The sequence below is a fragment of the Peromyscus eremicus genome, chromosome 5 (genome assembly GCF_949786415.1).
Source record: "Peromyscus eremicus chromosome 5, PerEre_H2_v1, whole genome shotgun sequence".
NCBI lineage: Eukaryota > Metazoa > Chordata > Mammalia > Rodentia > Cricetidae > Peromyscus > Peromyscus eremicus.
The window spans coordinates 29,943,670-29,961,860 of NC_081420.1; the positions used below are offsets into that span (position 1 = coordinate 29,943,670).

At 43.5% G+C, this 18,191-nt stretch overlaps 1 protein-coding gene across 1 annotated transcript; it reads left to right on the forward strand.

The window, feature by feature from the left end:
- Positions 1 to 4,273: 4,273 nt before the first annotated feature.
- On the forward strand, positions 4,274 to 13,420 carry LOC131910393 (serpin B9-like). Its single transcript, XM_059262324.1, has 6 exons — positions 4,274 to 4,447; positions 6,027 to 6,164; positions 6,606 to 6,723; positions 8,587 to 8,729; positions 11,075 to 11,230; positions 12,709 to 13,420. The coding sequence occupies exons 1-6, from the start codon at positions 4,280 to 4,282 to the stop codon at positions 13,111 to 13,113; spliced, it is 1,128 nt and encodes a 375-aa protein (XP_059118307.1). The 5' UTR covers positions 4,274 to 4,279; the 3' UTR covers positions 13,114 to 13,420.
- Positions 13,421 to 18,191: the final 4,771 nt, after the last annotated feature.

The following is an 18,191-nucleotide window of genomic DNA, read 5'->3' on the forward strand; positions in this document are numbered from 1 at the left end:
CCATATCCTCTAGCAGTTTACGTCATCGCATCTACATCATCAGACCCATTTTCTCCGATAGTTAGACATCCCATTTTTATCTGCAGGAAACTCATTCCCTCTGACAGCTACGGTATACAATCTATAACAGCAGAAAGCATCCCACAGGACATATCTGGTGCCATGATTATTATGCCAGTTACGTTATATCGTATCCTTTGGGTTAAGGCAGGAAATGTCTGGAACTCATTTTTGTGTAACTTCTAATTGTCTGGGTCTAGGGACAGAGGGCAGCACATCCTCTGGTGGCCTTTTTTAAGAATAATTTGTCCAAAGGCCTGCTGCCCCTTGTCTTCCCCTTCTCTAAGATGGCTGTGACCCTGTCATCCTCTCAGAAGATGTAAAGGAGGATGACAGGGAAGGCTCTGGAGGGAGCAGGGGTGAGGAAGAAGGAGAAGCAGAACAGGAAGGAGAAACTGTGTCAGAGGACACAGGACAAAGGGGACAATAACTATGGGCCAGCTGCTTCAGTGATGTGGGACCAAAGTGAAAAGTGTCCCCAAGAACACAAGTTAAGGCAGGAAATGGTCAGAAGTTTTTGGTCAAAGCAGAGGAGCTAGAGAAGCTGAAGGAAGGGACAGTTGAAATCCCCTCCAGGGTGGAGAACACAGGGTGACTGAGGACACAGATTCTGCACGTAAGCAAGCCAACCTTCCCTCAAGCAAGATGAGACAGAAAGCCAGAAGCCTCTGTCCCTTCAGCTGCTGTCACTCCCTGCTGGGTCAGGGGTCAGAAGACAAAGGGTGTGAACAGCCTCTGTGGAAACATGGAGCCAAGCAGCAGAAAGTGAGCACCCTGGGGAAGCCAATGGCACCAGGAAGCTTCTGGGAGGAAGAGATTGGTGAAAAGCTGCCATCCACAAGCCAGGAAGGAGAGCACATGGAGAGGAGAGATTTCTAGACAGAGTGTGTCACAGGTAGTGTGAAATTGAGTGAGCTTTCAGGCTCAGCCATATGGAATCTTGACCTTGGGGAGAACTACATGTGTGATCCTGTAGACAGTGTGAGCTTTTTGTGTTTCTGTGGAGTCTCTAATGGTCCTGTTTCTGTTGGGTCTGGGGTTGCACAATAATGGGGGACAAACCACCAAAGTCTATTAAACCAGAAGCAGACTTTATTCTAAAAAAATTCGAAAGAATGGAAATGTCACCGTGAGACACCAAAGCTTTTCAGCTAGCTGAGACCACAGCCAAGTTTCAGGATTCTGAGGCTGTGGCAGCTGGAGGGGGGCTATAGCTTCTTTTTTATAGTAAGGGGTAAGCACGAGACATAGACAAAGGAATTTTTACAGTTTTGAAGTTAAACTTTTAGAGACAAATTGTTTTAGGCCTTTACAATTTTTCCATTGACAAGGTTTTAAGGGGTTTTAGCTAAACAATATTTGTATAACCCTGTAGCCCTTCTTGACTCAGTTCATTGATGTTTGTCCAAACCTGTAACTTCTCCTTGACATAGCTGAGTTCCCATAATGGGGAGGAATATGAAACAATGCAAGGCAGGTTGTCGCATAGAACTCATTAAAAGTTAACTTTGATTTAGTTAGTGAGTGGTAGGGGCCCCTACAGTTTCCGAGCAAGGCATCTTACTACGTTGGAGTTCTGTTTATGTGTCTTGGTCTAATATATCTTCAATTATTGTAGTTTTAAAAGCTTATCCTTTAGTAAATAAGCAAATAAATATTGGACCTCTATTAAATAAAAAGGGGGGGGGTTCTTAGCAGCTTTGTAAGATGTAACTTTTGAGAGCCACCAAAGCCACATGCTTTCACCTGAGTTGAGGTCTCTGAAAAAAACTCAGCGTCTGCAGGTGGCATTGTGTAGCTTGTCTGTGGCCCATGCCCCAATCTGATGCCTGAACCCCTATGCTGAGCCTTGGAAATGTCAGATTTGTAAATGAGGACCACACAGGAGCACACACTTCATTCACAAGAAATGCTCGTGACTGGGAAATACAGGCAGAAAAGGATTAATGTTTGCCAGGAAAGGAGGGTGAGAGTGAGAAATGGACACTGAAAATAGGCAGCCCCCCAACACGGTGCTACTAAAACCGTGCAAACATTCTCTAGTCAAAGGCTTTTAATACTTTCGCTTTCTTTCTCTATGACCTGTTTCTTTCTCCACCCCCTATCTCAGCAGAGCCTAGAGCGAGCAGCTGCTCGTTTCTCCGCCCCTAGCCCAGGGCTCTGAACAACATCCCAACCCTGCTGTGAATAAAGGGCCAGCAGAGTCTAGCGGGCTGCTGGGCTAAGCTACCAGGACATCCAGGCTGCAAATTCCACATTGAGAAGTCTCCAAAGTGGTAAGTGAGGGCGCCTGTTATGGGCTGTGAGACCAACAGAGGTGAGGTTTACAAGGTCCGGGCTGAATCCAGGAGGGAACCCCGGGACTACAGAGTTAGAAAAAGAGAGAGTAGACAGATGGTGTCTGATGGGCATTTAAAAAGGCGATTCCTCTAGAAACTCCAGCTGGCAAATGGCAGCAAGCCTGGTCCGAGGGCTGGTGTCCTATTGCTGTCTTGGCTCCTCCTCAGCCAGACCTGGGTGCTGCAGGGAATCAGCTGCCTTCTCCTCTGCCTCTTTCCTGCTTCCTTTCGGATCCTACCACCAGACACTTTGTCTGCCTCTGCTCTCTCCTCGCGCGCGCATCTGCTTCTGTTTCTGAGCCCTTTAAAGACCAGCAATCTCAGCCGGGCGGTGGTGGCGCACGCCTTTAATCCCAGCGCTCGGGAGGCAGAGCCAGGCGGATCTCTGTGAGTTCGAGGCCAGCGTGGGCGCAAAGCTACACAGAAAAGCCCTGCCTCGGAAAGCCAAAAAAAAAAAAAAAAAAAGCAATCTCTAGTACAAAGTTGAGCACTCTTCATTTCCATTTTAAAAATAATTCACTCAATATTGACAGAAAGCCCCCTATATTCAGAGCACGCTTCCAGATGCTTAAAGTCAGGGTGCCAGACAGTTCCCTTACCTTCAGAGAGCTCCAAGTGTGGTGGAGACACAGTCAGCAAGAGAAAGGACTGCACTTAGGAGAGATGACAGAACTGGCTGGGGCAGCATCACTAGAGCAGAGCAGAGGCCCTGAGGTTGCCCTGCCCCAGTGAAGGAGGGAAGGGTGAGTAGTTTGAACTCAGTGACGGAGAGGGAGTAGAATTCCTTCTGGGTGGAATAAACAATACTTCAAGGATTCAGAAGCAACTTTAAAGGGACATCAGGATGGACAGGAGTGTAGGGGTCACACGGTGGGTCAGATGAGAAGACCAACCAGAAGGCCAGTCATTTAAATAAAGCTGCCCCAACTTTCCTGAAGAGCCTTGGGGGAATTATGGGGAAGAGTCACAGGATCTGGGCACACTCTCAGGATGCTGTGTTCTTCTGTCTGGGGAGAGGGAAGAAGTATGGGTTGTGATGTTCTGAGACTCCCTAGGCTATCTGATCTGCATTTAAGCACTGTAGAAAGCACTTGGGAACACACTTCCAATGTTCAAAGGTCATATGACAGTCAGAGCACAGCCATTAGATGTGCAGGGACTCAGATTTGGGATATTGTGGCAGGAGCAGTCACTTAGTCTGGGCCAAGCTGTCCATTCATCTGGGAGTGAGGTATGCTCCACAGAGAAACAGCCTGGTGCCATTGCCTGATCAAGGCCACCTGAGCAACCACTGCAGGTGGATGCTCCCTGCTCCACAGCAGAGCTGGTGACCCCAGCCTGTCTTTGGGTCTCATTCAGCATCTCCATGTCTGTCCTGTAGCAGCTGCAAATGCAGGGACTCTGTCTAATGCACACCTGGACATCTCAGAGGAGTCTTCACAGGCAGACCCAGAATGCAGCTTTGCTGAAGCCAGGCTAGAGGACCTGGATGCTCATGTCTGTTTTCTTCTTCCCTTCCTCTTTTCCTCCTCCTCCTATTTATCCTCCAGGCCATCATCTTCAGAGAGAGGAGCTGGTGTGTATGGAAGGAGACTAGAGGCCCCCTCTCTTAGCTGTGTCCTGTGTGCAGTCCTGATGATCTGACCTCTACCTATGCAGATGACACAGACGCTAGTTTGGTCTGCTGTCATGACCACACTTAGATAATAATCCTGAGATTGGAAGGACTGTGACCAAGAATGAATTTTAAAGTCCAATTTTAAATACTTTTGAGCTTTGAATGAGAACCAAGAGTAGAGTCCCAGATTCCCCTGAGTCAGATCAATGAACCTTCAGTGTATGTTGAGTACCATTTCTCCTTTGTCTCCAGACTCTGCATCATGAACACTCTGTCTGAAGCAAATGGCAACTTTGCCATCCACCTTTTAAAGATGCTCTGTGAAAGTAACCCTTCAACAAATGTCTGTTATTCTCCCATGAGCATCTCCTCTGCTCTAGCTATGGTCCTCTTGGGGGCGAAGGGAGACACTGCAGTCCAGATGTCTCAGGTAAGCTGTCTGTCACCCCTCACCTACGTCACTTGCCTAAGGGCTGCTGAGAAGAGAGGGTAGGAATGTGCTCACACTGTTTCATGGGGCAGGGGCTAAAGGGGAAGGGATAATGAGTTTTCCTCAGGAATAACTTAGAGGGAACTTATTTAAGAGGCAACGAGTTTTCCACAGTAATAACTTGGAGGGAACTCTCAAAATTTTGTTCAGACTTCACTGAGAAAATGGTGCATAAATAATTTCATACCAATCTTGTTGGCACAGGCCTTTAATTCCAGCTACTAAGGAGACAGAGACAGGAGAATGCCTAGTTCAAGACCAGCCTGGACAACTTAGTTTCGAATAAACAAGTTTCTAAAAAGATGAAGGGAGGGTCTTAGGGTTGTAACTTAGGCTCAACCCAAGTACAGCAAAGGGAAGCAAGGAGTTGAAATTATTTGAAACATAGGTTGCTAAGATCTATTTTATTTTTAGAGCAACAGACTTTGTAATTATTCACTGCCAAAGAAAGTGAATTCCTGCTTTATTTTTATTTTTTATTTTTGTTTTTTCCAGACAGGGTTTCTCTGTGTACTTTTGGTGCTTTTCCTGGATCTTGCTCTGTAGACCAGGCTGGCCTGGAACTCACAGAGATCTGCCTGGCTCTGCTTCCTGAGTGCTGGGATTAAAGGCATGTGCTCTAATTCCTGCTTTTAATTGTGTCCAACCTGCCTTGCATAGCTAAGCTATTGAAGGGGGGTAAAATGTGTATAGCTAGTCCACATCTTGACTGGACACTACGTTGGGTTACTTTATGAAGCATCCTGTGAGCATTGTAGGTGATTAAGAATGGGTTTCTGACCTCAGGGGTTTCAGGGCAGGCAGGAGGCATTTGCCTGAGAAAAAGCCCTGTGCATACACCGTCCCAGTAGGAAGTAGTCACTGTTGCTCTGTGGTTTGCCAGGACTTTTTCGTGAGGACCCTTTCAGGTATAACTGCTCATTTTTATCGTCTCCAAACTTAGTGAGTGCATGAGGACATGAAGATGAAGACATAGAAGAGGCTTCTTCATAATCACTCTTTATGGTCTCTTATAGGTTTTAGGTTCACTAATAAACACGGAGAGCTTGTGTATGTGTATGGTTGTAGGGTGTGTGTGTCTGTGTGTCTGTGTATCTGTGTGTGTGTCTGTGTGTGTGTGTCTGTGTGTGTTTGTGTATCTGTGTGTGTGTCTGTGTGTGTGTCTGTGTATCTCTGTGTGTGTCTATGTGTCTGTGTGTGTGTATCTGTGTGTGTGTGTATCTCTGTGTGTGTCTGTGTATGTGTGTACGTGTGTGTATCTGTGTGTGTGTGTGTGTGTGTGTTTACATGCCTATGTGGGCTTCTTTAGGTAGAGGACAGGCGTGAATGCAGGTGTCTTCTTTCCACGGTGCTGGGATTGCAGCCATATACTAGTGGACCTGTCTTTTCATGTGCAGAGTGAGGATCCAACTCAGAGCCTCATGTGCTTCACGACCTGTCTACTTCAGCTTGAAAAGTCCTTTCGCAATCAATACGTCTCATCACTGAGCTCATAGTGGTTCGTTCTTTTCCTTCACAGGCACTTGGTTTAAACACAGAGAAAGACGTTCATCAAGGCTTCCAGGGTCTTCTTCATATCCTGAATAAGCCCAACAAAAAGTACGCGCTTAGAACTGCCAACAGGCTCTTTGCAGAGAGCACTTGTGAATTCCTCCCAGTAAGTTGTATCAGTAGAATGACATCAATTGTATTCAAATACTTGTTGCTATAGATCACAGAGGAAGGACCCTAGAGAATGTGATGAAATTAAGGATCAAGTTCTAGCCAGTGTGATGGCATACATGTATGTCTTAGAAGGCTGAGACAGGAGGGTCATGAGTTCTAGGCCAGCCTACGCCAAATAGTAAGACTCAACTCCAAAAACTTTCCCAAATTCTATGATACTTTGAAATATTTAAAATTTGACAACTTATAATTTTTATTTATTCAAGTTGGTCATTCCAACTTACAGAGACATAGTACATGAAGATGTTTATTGCTTAAAGTGACATCTACACTCATTTTAGTTTTGTTTTTTAATGCCACAGTATCAGAAGTTTGAGAAGCTTGCTGACACTATGTTTTGCAATGTTACCTCACTGAACATGTTTCTCTCCAGACCTTTAAGGAGTCCTGTCTTCAGTTCTACCACTCAGAGCTGGAGCAGCTGTCCTTTGTCAAAGCAGCAGAGGAATCCCGGAAACACATAAACACGTGGGTCTCTGAACAGACTGAAGGTCAGGATTTCAAGTTATTTCACACCCCACATTCTTGTCCTTTTTCTTCCATCCCTCCCTCCTCTTCCCTCTTTCCTTTCTCTTAACTTCCCTTCTCCCCCCACTGACTAATCTCACTGTTATTTCAGAGTCAAAGGGATACAGACCAACTAGGTCACATGGTATAATTTAGACCTCAGTGAATTCGTGGAGATTTTACTCAGACACTTAGACTTTAAAGACAGAGTTGTTTGTGTATTTCTCTAGGAGAGAGGGGCTGATACAAATGTCCTGAGAACTCATGGGCCTGATTTCCAGTCTAACAGATTGCATTAGAAGACAGGGGTGGCCTGCAGTTGGCAGGTCAGGTGACTCCACCATCTCTGAGATGGAGATGCCTGGGTAGACCTTCTCCATAATCTTTCCCTGGGCTGGATCTTCCTACAGTCTGTGTTGCCTCAGCCCCCAGCACCTTTACCTCTGAAGAGTACTCCTGTTTTCTGCTTCCATGTTTCCTGCCTCACATCCCTCACCTACATTTGATGAAACTAGACATGATTTCCTCTGTCAGGGCTGCTCAGTTACATTGGCCTAAAAGAGTCTCCCATTTGGGGTCGAACCTTATTTGTTTTTATTTCAGAGATGACATGTTCCAGCATTGGTCTTGGAGATCATTGAGATCATTGTCTGATATTTGAACTCTTCAGATGCCTCTGTACCACTAAGTACATTCCTATTTCTACTAACAGATAGAGTATAGAGTGAGTGTCTTTTTCTTAAAAACTCAGCAATCATTTGCTGATTCTTATTGGAGTCTTTACCTCTTGTGCACCTTTGATATCATAAGTTGGCAACTATTCTCTTCTCTGTTGAAAGGATACCCCTTAATACAGAAGAAGGGGATATGTACTCTTAACTGCATTATCTCTTCCAGGGATGGACAGCATTCCAAAGTATATAATAACAAATGACTTTCTGCCTTTGAGCCTTTGACGTGTGGTGGTGTGTTAAAACTTGGCATGACCATGGAGGGCTAGATTAGACTCTATACTTAACATTAGTGTATTGGTCAGGGTTCTCTCGAAGAGCACAATGAATCCATATTACAGAGGCATTTAATAGATTGGCGCACACAATACAGGTTGAGTAGTCTGACAATGACCATCTGCATGTGGAGAGGCTGAGAATCTGGTAGCTGTCCAGTCTATGAGGCTGAAAACTTTAGCAGTCTCAGTCTGGCATGGAAAGCCTAGAGGATTCCAGAGAGTTATTAGTCTTAGTCTTCATGAAGGCCAAAGCAATTAGGTTCCAGTGTCAGTTAAAAATCACAGTTGCAGAGATATGAACAGTGTCGCACTCACCAGCAGGGACTGAGGCAGGCAGACCAAAGCAGTGCTGCTTCTCTCTTGGTCCTTATATCAGGGCAGCACAGGAAGCTGTTGCTCCCTTGGGGAAGCGTCCTCTCCATTAGTTACTCTTTCTGGGAATTGTCCTCACAGAAAGACATGTCTCTTGATTGATTCCAGACCCAATCAACATGGCAACCAACATTAGCACGTGGGGAAAACCCTGGATCCCTGTGACCTCTTCCACATTTCCTGCTTCTTTGTTCTCCATCCTGAAGTCATTTTTTTTTGTCTTTCCCAAACCTGCTTTCCTTGAGAGACTTAGAAGTCTTTCACCATCCTCATCTTGGCCATGTTCCTCCTGTGTCCATGACCTTGAGGCAAACATTGGTATGTTGTGTTCATTTGTTTTTCAATATGTTAATCCACATTCAGCATATGTGAAAACATGATGCTTGGATCTGCCCAGATGTCATATCAATTTATTTCTCACAAGTGTATAACATGAACCTGAATGAAGTCTCTGCTTCCTCAAAAGGGAAAATTCCAGAGTTGCTGTCGGGTGACTCGGTTAATTCAGAGACCAGGCTGGTTCTTGTCAATGCCTTATATTTCAAAGGAAAGTGGCATCAACCATTTCACGAAGATTGCACAATAGAAATGCCCTTTAAAATAAACCAGGTAAGGAATAGTGTCCAAAGGTTCATGACAGTGTGATGAGATTGTGTGGAAGGGTGTAATTGTGAATGTGTAGCACTGGGGCTCAGTGGTAGAGATCACATATCCTATGTGGGTACTGGTCTTCAGCCCAGAAAGAAAGAGAACAGGAAAGCACAGAAAACTATTTGAAACATTTATTTCTGAATGAAAGGTTAATCTCTAGAGAAAAATGATAGGAATAGAGTATTTAATACCTGTGTTACTTTACATTTTATTTGTGGCTCTTACATGTTCCGATAATTTCTCATAAAACCGTTGCTTCAACCTAATTCTAGAAACTAAACTTTCCTTTAAGTTCAAGAAAACAGAAACTTATGTGTTAAGGTAGTATAATACATGTATGGAGCATGAGGCAGAGTAGAAAGGAATATAGAAACATTTATTTAATAGACTATTTTTAAATTAAAATAATCACTTTAAATTATTGGTCAATCTATTATTATGAAGCAGTATATATTGCTTTCTTACATTGAAATGGAGTGATTAAGATCTCAGTCTTAATTGCAGTATAATTTGAATTAAAGCAGATATTAGAATGCTTCTCCAAATCCCAATAAAATACAATGTAATGCAGTTTGGAACCTTACCAATGTTAAACTCCTCCATTCCTTTTTTATTAGTAATAAGGAAAAAAACTTTATAAAAGAATGAGTTCTTTTATTGGGAAATTTAATATGTATTATGTATGGTCTATAGCAAATTTTTATGTTTAATGTACCACTGTAATTAAAATCTTCCCAAATGGCCTACTTCCATACTTTAAAAAATATTGTTGGACTATTAGAACAGAACCACTGGGTTAAATCACAAGAAGATACATGAAGTTCTGTCCAGATGGCCCCTAACTTTTAAAGGGTTGACAAGAACTGTATGATTATGATGGGTCATCAGACTGCAATGCATCACAAAGATACATGGAGATCAGTCCAGAGGGTCCCCAACTTGAAGCTATTTAACTGGGATTTTCCTTCTCCCAAATGGGGTATCAGGATGGAGCTCTGCCCTAGCCTGTGAGTGTCTGTGCTCTGGAGCTCTCTGCTCTCTGACGGGTTAGAAGGTTGTGACCCATCGTGAACCTCTGAGCATGTGTGCTCCTGTTTCCAGGCTGTTTTCTGAGAGGATGTATCTGTCTGTAGTCCCAGTCACAAGATTATGACATTAATCCAGTCTATTTGAAGACAACTTTTCTGTTAACTATATGCTGTTTCCTTAGATATAATTGTTGACCATATTAAATGATCAAAATCCTGCATCTGATATGATGGTCATCTTTCCATTAGTGTAGCAAACTATCTGAGGTAATCAACTTCAAAGAGGAAATGTTTATTTTGGCTCATGGTTCCAGAAGTTTCAGTCGGGTCAGTTGGTCCGATCACTCTGGGTTGTGGTGATGCACTACAGCATGGTGGAAATGCATGGTGGGGGCTTGTTCACCTCACAGCAGTCAGGAAGCAAAAGAGAGAAACAGGAAAGGGTTGTAGTGCCAATATCCCCTTCAGGGGCACCTCTCCCCAATGCTCAACTTTCTCTCATTAGGCCTAAATCCTAAAGGGTTGGCTAGTTCTCATTAGTGCCAGTCTGTAGAGAGGAGCTTTGGAACATGAGCCTTTGTGGAACATTTTAGACCCAAATATTAATATTTGAATGCCACATTCCTTTTTCTGGATAATGCATAGTCTTTATGTAGTTAGACTTGTCCTGGCTGGGGTGTTTGTTTGTTTGTTTTGTTTTGTTTGGGGTCTGTGTGTGTGTATGAACTTGACATAAGCTAGAGCCATTTGAGAAGAAGGACTCTGCATTGAGAAATTGCTTCCATGAGATTGGCCTAGGGCAAGTCTGTTGGGCATTTTCTTCATTAGTGATTGGTGTGGACCCAGTCCTCTGTGGCTAGTGCCAATTCTGGGCAGGAGGTCATGAGCTACACAAGAAAGCAGGCTGAGAAAGCAACGGAGAACAAGCCAATAAGTAGCATTCCTCTAAGGCTTCTGCATGAATTCCTTCTCTGACTTCCCTCAGTGATGGAATATGACCTGAGAGTTATAAGATGAAATAAACCCATCCTCCCCATACTGCCTACGGTCATGGTGTTTCATGACAACTATAGAACCCTATCTACAACAGTCCCATATCTGCATACAACAAATATTTTTTAATGAAAACAGGAAGAGGCTGGCAGACATTGACTAAGTGGTCACTGAAACATGAGTAGTGTTTGCATTGTATTAATTGGTATTAACTGCAGCTCATTTGGAAACCTTCTCAACTCTCTCAATGATATCTTTTATGTTCTGGATTCTTCTGTTCAGAGGGAGGAAAGACCAGTACAGATGATGTGTCAGGAAGACACTTTTAACCTCGCCTACGTGGAAGAAGTTCAGGCACAGGTGCTGGTGATACCCTATAAGGGCATGGAGCTGAGCTTGGTGGTCCTGCTCCCAGATGATGGTGTGGACCTCAGCCAGGTGAGGTGGGAAAGTCTGTAGCAGTCACCACTCTAAATGTCTATGAGAAGAATCCAGGGTCCCCATTGTCCTTCATTAGGACAGAATGCAATGTTTTTACCTTTCCAACTGCCATTTGAGCAGTGGTACTCACAAACTGAGCCTGGAGCTGTGTGCAGTCCCTGTGTTTGGGGATCAAAACTGTGTCCAGGACTCCCATTGTGGGTCGTGTGACCTTGGACACATGACATAACTTCATTTCTGGAATGGGACATGGTTCCTGAAAGGATGAAAAGAGGTCAACTAAGGCAGTGAACTTAGCACAGTACTTAGAACATAGTTCCCCTCTGTAAAACTTAGCACAGTACTTAGAACATAGTCCCCCTCTGTAAATATAACCTAAATTGTGATCTTTGCTAGTATTTTATTTTAATATCTGAGGACATAAAATAGGCAGAAAAAATACTGCACTTTAACCTCACAAAGTGGAAGAGGGGGAGTGCCAGCTGGTGAGGACAGAGTCAGGGTCATCATAATGGCACATCTTGGTCTTCCTTGTGACAAGATACCCCACAGTGCATCAGCCATCCTCTGAATGGTGGGTAATGGAGTGTGCATGACCTAAGGGGTCTTTGTAAGCAGAGGAGCTCCCCTGGCTCTTCCCATCCAGCTTTTCACTGTGGCATCGCTTCTCCAGGGTGTTAGTGTTTTGTCCCTGGCAAAATGCCTGACATGAATAACCCAGGATAGGAAAGATTTATGTTGACTCACAGATTTGAAGTTTCATGTAAAGTTACTTGACCCCATCAGTGGGTTCCATGGTGACAGGTACATGTGGCAGAGACTACAGACTTTTCAGTAAACAGGAAGCAGAGAAAGGAGAAGGGATAAAGGACCAAGGATGACCTTCATAGGTACACCTCCTGTAACTACTTCCTCATTCTGCTAGAACCCCTCATGTCTAAATCATAGATGCCTCACTAAATGTTGCTGCCAGCTTCAGAATAAGGGTTCAGTATGTGAGCTTTAAGGGAGAATTTCACATTCAAACCATTAACAACCCACAAGACACATAGAATCCTAGCCTGGATAGACCTCCCTTCTAGTGTGGCTCACACCAAGAATCTTTTCTAATTTTTATTTTATTTTATTAGCATCTATGGTTTATTGTCTTCAAAACTAATTCTAGATCAAGAAAACAAAAGTAAACACAACCTAAACCATAATCACCTGGACATGGACACCTGTCAGAATAAAAGTTGTCTCAGAAATGATTTAGGAGAGGACAGCCAGGTCTTCCCAATCCTGGGCTGCTTGGCTTCCACGCCCATCAGGGAAGCCTCATATAAGCTAGAGGCACAGTGGGACCCTCACATGGTCTCATCATGTGAATAGACAGTGCCTCTGTAGGATGATGGTGGGTATTGTGAGTGTGAAGTGCCTATGAGACTCTGGATAAGAGTCTGTGAATCTGAAAGTCTCTAATTCTTCTTTGTCAGGTGGAAGACAATCTCACTTTTGAGAAGTTAACATCCTGGACCAAACCAGACTTTATGAAGAGCACTGATGTTGAGGTTTTCCTTCCAAAATTTAAACTGCAAGAGGATTATGACATGGAGTCTGTGTTTCAGCACTTGGGAATGGTAGATGTCTTCCAAGGGGGCAAGGCTGATTTATCAGGAATGTCTCTGGAGAGAGACCTGTGTCTGTCCAAGTTTGTTCACAAGAGTGTTGTGGAGGTCAATGAAAAAGGCACCGAGGCTGCAGCAGCAACTTCGGCCATCGTTGACTATTGCTGTGCCTGTGAAGTCTCAACATTCTGTGCAGACCACCCCTTCCTTTTCTTCATCAGGCACAACAAAACCAACACCCTCCTGTTCTGTGGCAGGTTCTCTTCTCCGTAAAGGCACATTTACTGTGTGGGAAACAGTTACTCCTACAGCTCTGTGAGGATGGGCATATGGGGGACGCCATGTTCCAAGATGGGGGCACTTTCCTCCTGGCAGCCTGATCTTAGGATGCCCACATTCCTCTCTCCTATCCCGACATTCATCAGTGCCCTTTGCCAGGTCACAGGATCACAGAGTGGTTGGGTTTCCTGTTGTGTAAACAACAAAGGAGGCAAACAATTCCCACAAGAGAGCCTACAAAGTTCTCTAGGGTGACCCTAAATAAACGCCCCCCTCACTGCACAGACAAGCCATGCCAGCTCTACACGCTGTCCTTTCCTGGCTCCTTGACTCTCCCCATCACTTGCCTTAACCTGTTTGCATCATAGTAAACGCTTCTGTGGATGATGACAGCTACTGCAGTTGACTAGTGATTGGTCCTTAATGCACATTTTAACTTTATCTTCTTTGCTGTCCACCACTCACCTGGTATGTGCCATCACTGTGTTAGGCTTGGGGACAGTGGAGTCAGTGTGGTCCTCTAACAGCTGGCCTTTACTATCTGCTTTCAACTTATCTAGCTTGGACTGCTACATGTTCCCTTGCAGAAGTCATGCTTCTGTAGACCATTTTGTTTCTCTGTCACTATCTATTATAGTTACATTCTATGAAGTCCTTAAAGGTTATTTCAAAATCAATTTATTTTTCTCACCAACCATGTGTGCACTTTGAACATTAATTTGGCCACTTAGAATGGTTGCTTTATCTGTTAACCTTCTCCATCTTGGATAATATCCCAACTAAGATTCCATGGATATAAGTCCAAGGGATGGGGTTATATCTCACTATGCTATACAGCCTATCCTGTGCTACTTACAGGCAGTTATAAGTGATTTCACTGTGTAAGACTGACATAATGGGGCTGGAGAGATGGCTCAGATGTTTTGACTTCTACTGGCTCCTGTATGCATATGGTGTATGTATCCTCACTCAGACTCACATACATATAAGTACATTTAAAAATAAAGACATTTTAAAGAAGAGTGCCATATGTTTATTTGATGGCTGGATAATATCTACTCTTCAGCCCCTAGAAAATTCCTAGAGCTTATACAAACTTTCAAAAAAGTGGTAGATTAAAAAATTAACACAGAAAAATCAGCTTCATTCTTATCTGCCAATAACAAACATGCGGAGGGAAAAACCAGTCAAACAATCCCATTCATAACTGCCTACAGAAATGGCTTGGAATAAACCTAACCGAAGCAGTGAATGACCTCTCTAATGAAAACTTTAGAACACTCAAGAGAGAAATTGAAAAAGACACTAGAAGATCAATTAAACTCTCCTTCCAGGTCCTGGCTTGGAAGAGTCAACAGTGTGAAATGGCCATCTTACTGAATGAATCATACAGATTCACTGCAATCTCCATCAAAATGCCAAACCATTCATCATGGAAATAGAAAAAAATTCTGAATAATTTGGAAGCACAAAAGACCTCAGCCAATATAATCCTGAGCAATACCAGTAATGCTGGAAGTATCGCTGTACCTAAGTTCAAGTTATACCACAAAGGGCAGGGTGGTATTGCCCTCAGACAGGTAGACCCACAAATAAAGTACCCAGACATAAGCCCATGTAGCTACAGCCACCTGATTTTTGACAAAGATAACCAAAGCATACATTAGAGATGCGTAGTGCTGTGGACACCTGACATCTTCATGTAGAGAGGAGACACTGGATCCTTTTCTTTGACCTCACACAAAAATCAACTCCAGATGGAGCAAAGACCTTAGTGTAAGACCCAAGTCTCTGAAACTGCTGGAGAAGAAAGGGAAGATTGCCTTCAGAAGGGGAGGCAGAGCATCAATACCTAGAATATATATAAAGAACGCAAAAGATAAATAGGGAAACAATTTTTTAAAAATGGACTAAGGAGCTGAACACGAGTTTTCAAGAAACTGAGACAACAGCCAGTGAATACTTCTGAAGATTTTAAACATACTTAGTGACGAGAGAAATATAGCTAAAACTACTTTGAGATTCCGATTCTTATCATAGCTGCCATCAAGAAAACAAACGCCAACAAATGCTGGTGAGGATGTGGGGACAGAGGAGTCCATGTGTACTCACTGCTGTGTTATGTACAGATTAGAGCAGCCACTATGGAAATCAGCGCAGAGTTTTCTCAAAGAGCTACAGAGAGCTATCATGCAACCCTGCCATACAACTCCCAGGGATATACCTACAGGACTCTCTGTGTACTTACGTTCTCATCCACGTTCACTACAGCTATATTCACAATATCAAGGAAATGGAATTGACCTAGATGTCCATCAATAGATAGGCTGCCAGAACTGTGACACTCTCCGTTCCTTTTGTGCCACTCTCTGTGGCAGTGATGTGTGCTCTAGGTTACACTACTACGAACATAGAAGTTAAGAGTCACAATCATTCCCTTAGGGGTTTCAGTGTAAATAAACATCTAAACACCAGAGCCCGACTTCTCTTTGGTGGTATTATGTGAGTATTCTGAGTCAAGTTCATATGTTAGTGAGTTGAATTTTCTGTCTTCTCCGTCCTGTTTTCAGTGACATTTGCTTCCTTTTCAAAGAGCACTTCAACACAGAAGACTTGTCAAGGAGCTCAGATTTCATGCCCCAACACAGGAGACTTGCTTGGCACTGTGCCTGTGTAGCCCCATGGGAAACACAGCTTTCTCAGCCCTTGCTCATGAAGATTAGGGGTGGTTTACTTTAAAACAGAAACAAGAAACCACTCAGCACATTAAAATTTTAGGGAGCCTATTTGAACATTCACAAACTGGAGCTAGGCCTCACTTGGAGAGCCTGATGGGAAATGTGGAAAGCATCCACAGACTCTAGATAAGAAAAACAGTTTCCATGGGCAAGAGTGGAAAGTTCTAGTTAGAGGTTTGTTAATAGTTTATAAAAGTTCAGGTTGTTGCTTTTGGAGGGGTCTAAGTTCTTGGTGTGGGCCCTAATTACCTTCACCCAAGTAGCCTGGGTCCTGGAACCTATATAGGGGAGATTCCAGGTCTAAATGTTAGCCAGCCAATTAGTTTTCTACTTTTCTGTCTCCCTATCTCTGGCTTATCAGAAAAATAACTTTGAAATGACTAATCTGCCTTTAGTTCTATGTTTCTGCATTCTTTAGCTTGTTCTCTGTCCATAAACCCAGCCACCTCTGCTCAGCTTTCCAGAACTCAAATGACCCCTCTGCCAATGATGTAAGCACTCTTAGAAGTGAGGAATGCTGGGCAACATGGAGATAAGTAGAACATCGTGTCACTCTTCAAAGTGTGTGCTGCTTATTTCAAAAGAAAAACATGTCTTCTTAATACAAGCTGGAGCACAGCAAGACAGTATGTACAGCATTTCTACAACTGAACATGCAGATCTTTGAGAACAGTAGTTTTAAGCCTAGATGTACTTCACCCAAGGACTCAGGTACTAGACAATGCAATCAACTGTCACCAAGTCAACCTGGACAGTTGATTTGAGTGTGTTGTCTGCTGCTAGTGATGACTAAGAATGAACACACACACACACACACACACACACACACACACACACACCGGCCAACACACTTGTACAAGTAACCAAAAGGAAAAACAAAAGAGAAGCTCTCTGGAGTAGGAAGGCTTCCAAACTGGGGAAATGTTCCTTGTTTATGGATTTTTAAAAGGACTTATGGCAGGAACCAGTCAAAGACTGGGGAAATTCCTATAGAGATTAGCTAGTTCTCTGATCATCTCATTGGTGGAGCTGATGGGGCCAACAGACTGCATATTCTCCTGGTCCAGGCAGGGAGATGATTGAGTGCTGTTTATACACTGCTCATCCCATGGTGGTCAGACATTGAAGCCTCATTCGGCCTGTCTCTAGATTGCTGGGTTAGCTGATGATCTTGGTTGGCTCTCTGTTGGCTGCTCTCCTTGGTCAACATTGCTAATCACTGCCTTGCAGGTCCTGCTGGTCTTTGACCTTGCCTGGAGTCCTGCTGATTGTTAATTGAACTATGCTCTCTTTGTTCTCACATTTATGCACCCACTTATGTCCTTACTGTGGGCCTTTCATTTATTCCCTTGGGGACACTAATTTCTGCCTCAGTGGATACAAGAATGCATACCTGCCTGTCACCACAAACTCCAACGCACAGAGACAGAGAGCAGGGAATACTTATTCTGCATTATAGATTGAAGTTTTGTCTGATTCTAGCTTAAAAATAAAGCAAGTCATGTTTTTAGAAGTAAATTTGCTGACGGTTTGCTTTTGATACTGACTTTGTTTGGTGAGGTTTCCAGTTCCCAGTTGCTGTTGATGTTGGCCTTTGGTTTGTTAACATAGAAATGTAAAGTGTCACATGCACTGGACTCTGCTGGCCACTCAATTAGATTATTTTCAACAGTTTCAAGCTTCTTTATGACTTTCAATTCACAGTGTTTGACTTTCTGATCTAACTTAGCATACTATCTTCTGGTCCCATCTATGGTATTAAAAATGAAGGATTTCTTTCTCTTTAAGGAAGAACAGGTTACATTGTTCCTATGCACATATATCATGCTCTCTATTTTCCTATTCATCTGTTGGTGGACTCAGGTAGATCCCTATCTTGGCTGCTAAAATTAATGTTATAAAAAATACATGGTGTTACCATCTTTTGGACTACAGGTTTCATTTGGACACACAGATTTCATTTCCCTTAGTTATATACTCAAGAGTGAATTGCTGAACCATGTGTGTGGTGGTTTAAAAGAAAATGGACCCCCAAAGGGAGTGGCACTCTTAGGAGGTGTGGTCTTGTTGGAGGAAGTGTGTCACTGTGGGGGCGGGCTTTGAGGTCTCTTTTCCTCAAGCTTCTTTCAGTGCGACTGTCAGTCGACTTCCTGTTGCCTGCAAGATGTAGGAGTCTCAGCTGCTCCAGCGCCATGTCAGTCTGCATACCACTGTGCTCCCTGTCATGATAATGGACTGAACCTCTGAAACTGAAGGCAAGCCATCTCAATTAAATGTTTTCTTTATAAGAGTTGCTGTGGTCATGGTGTCTCTTTGCAGCAATAAAAACCCTAA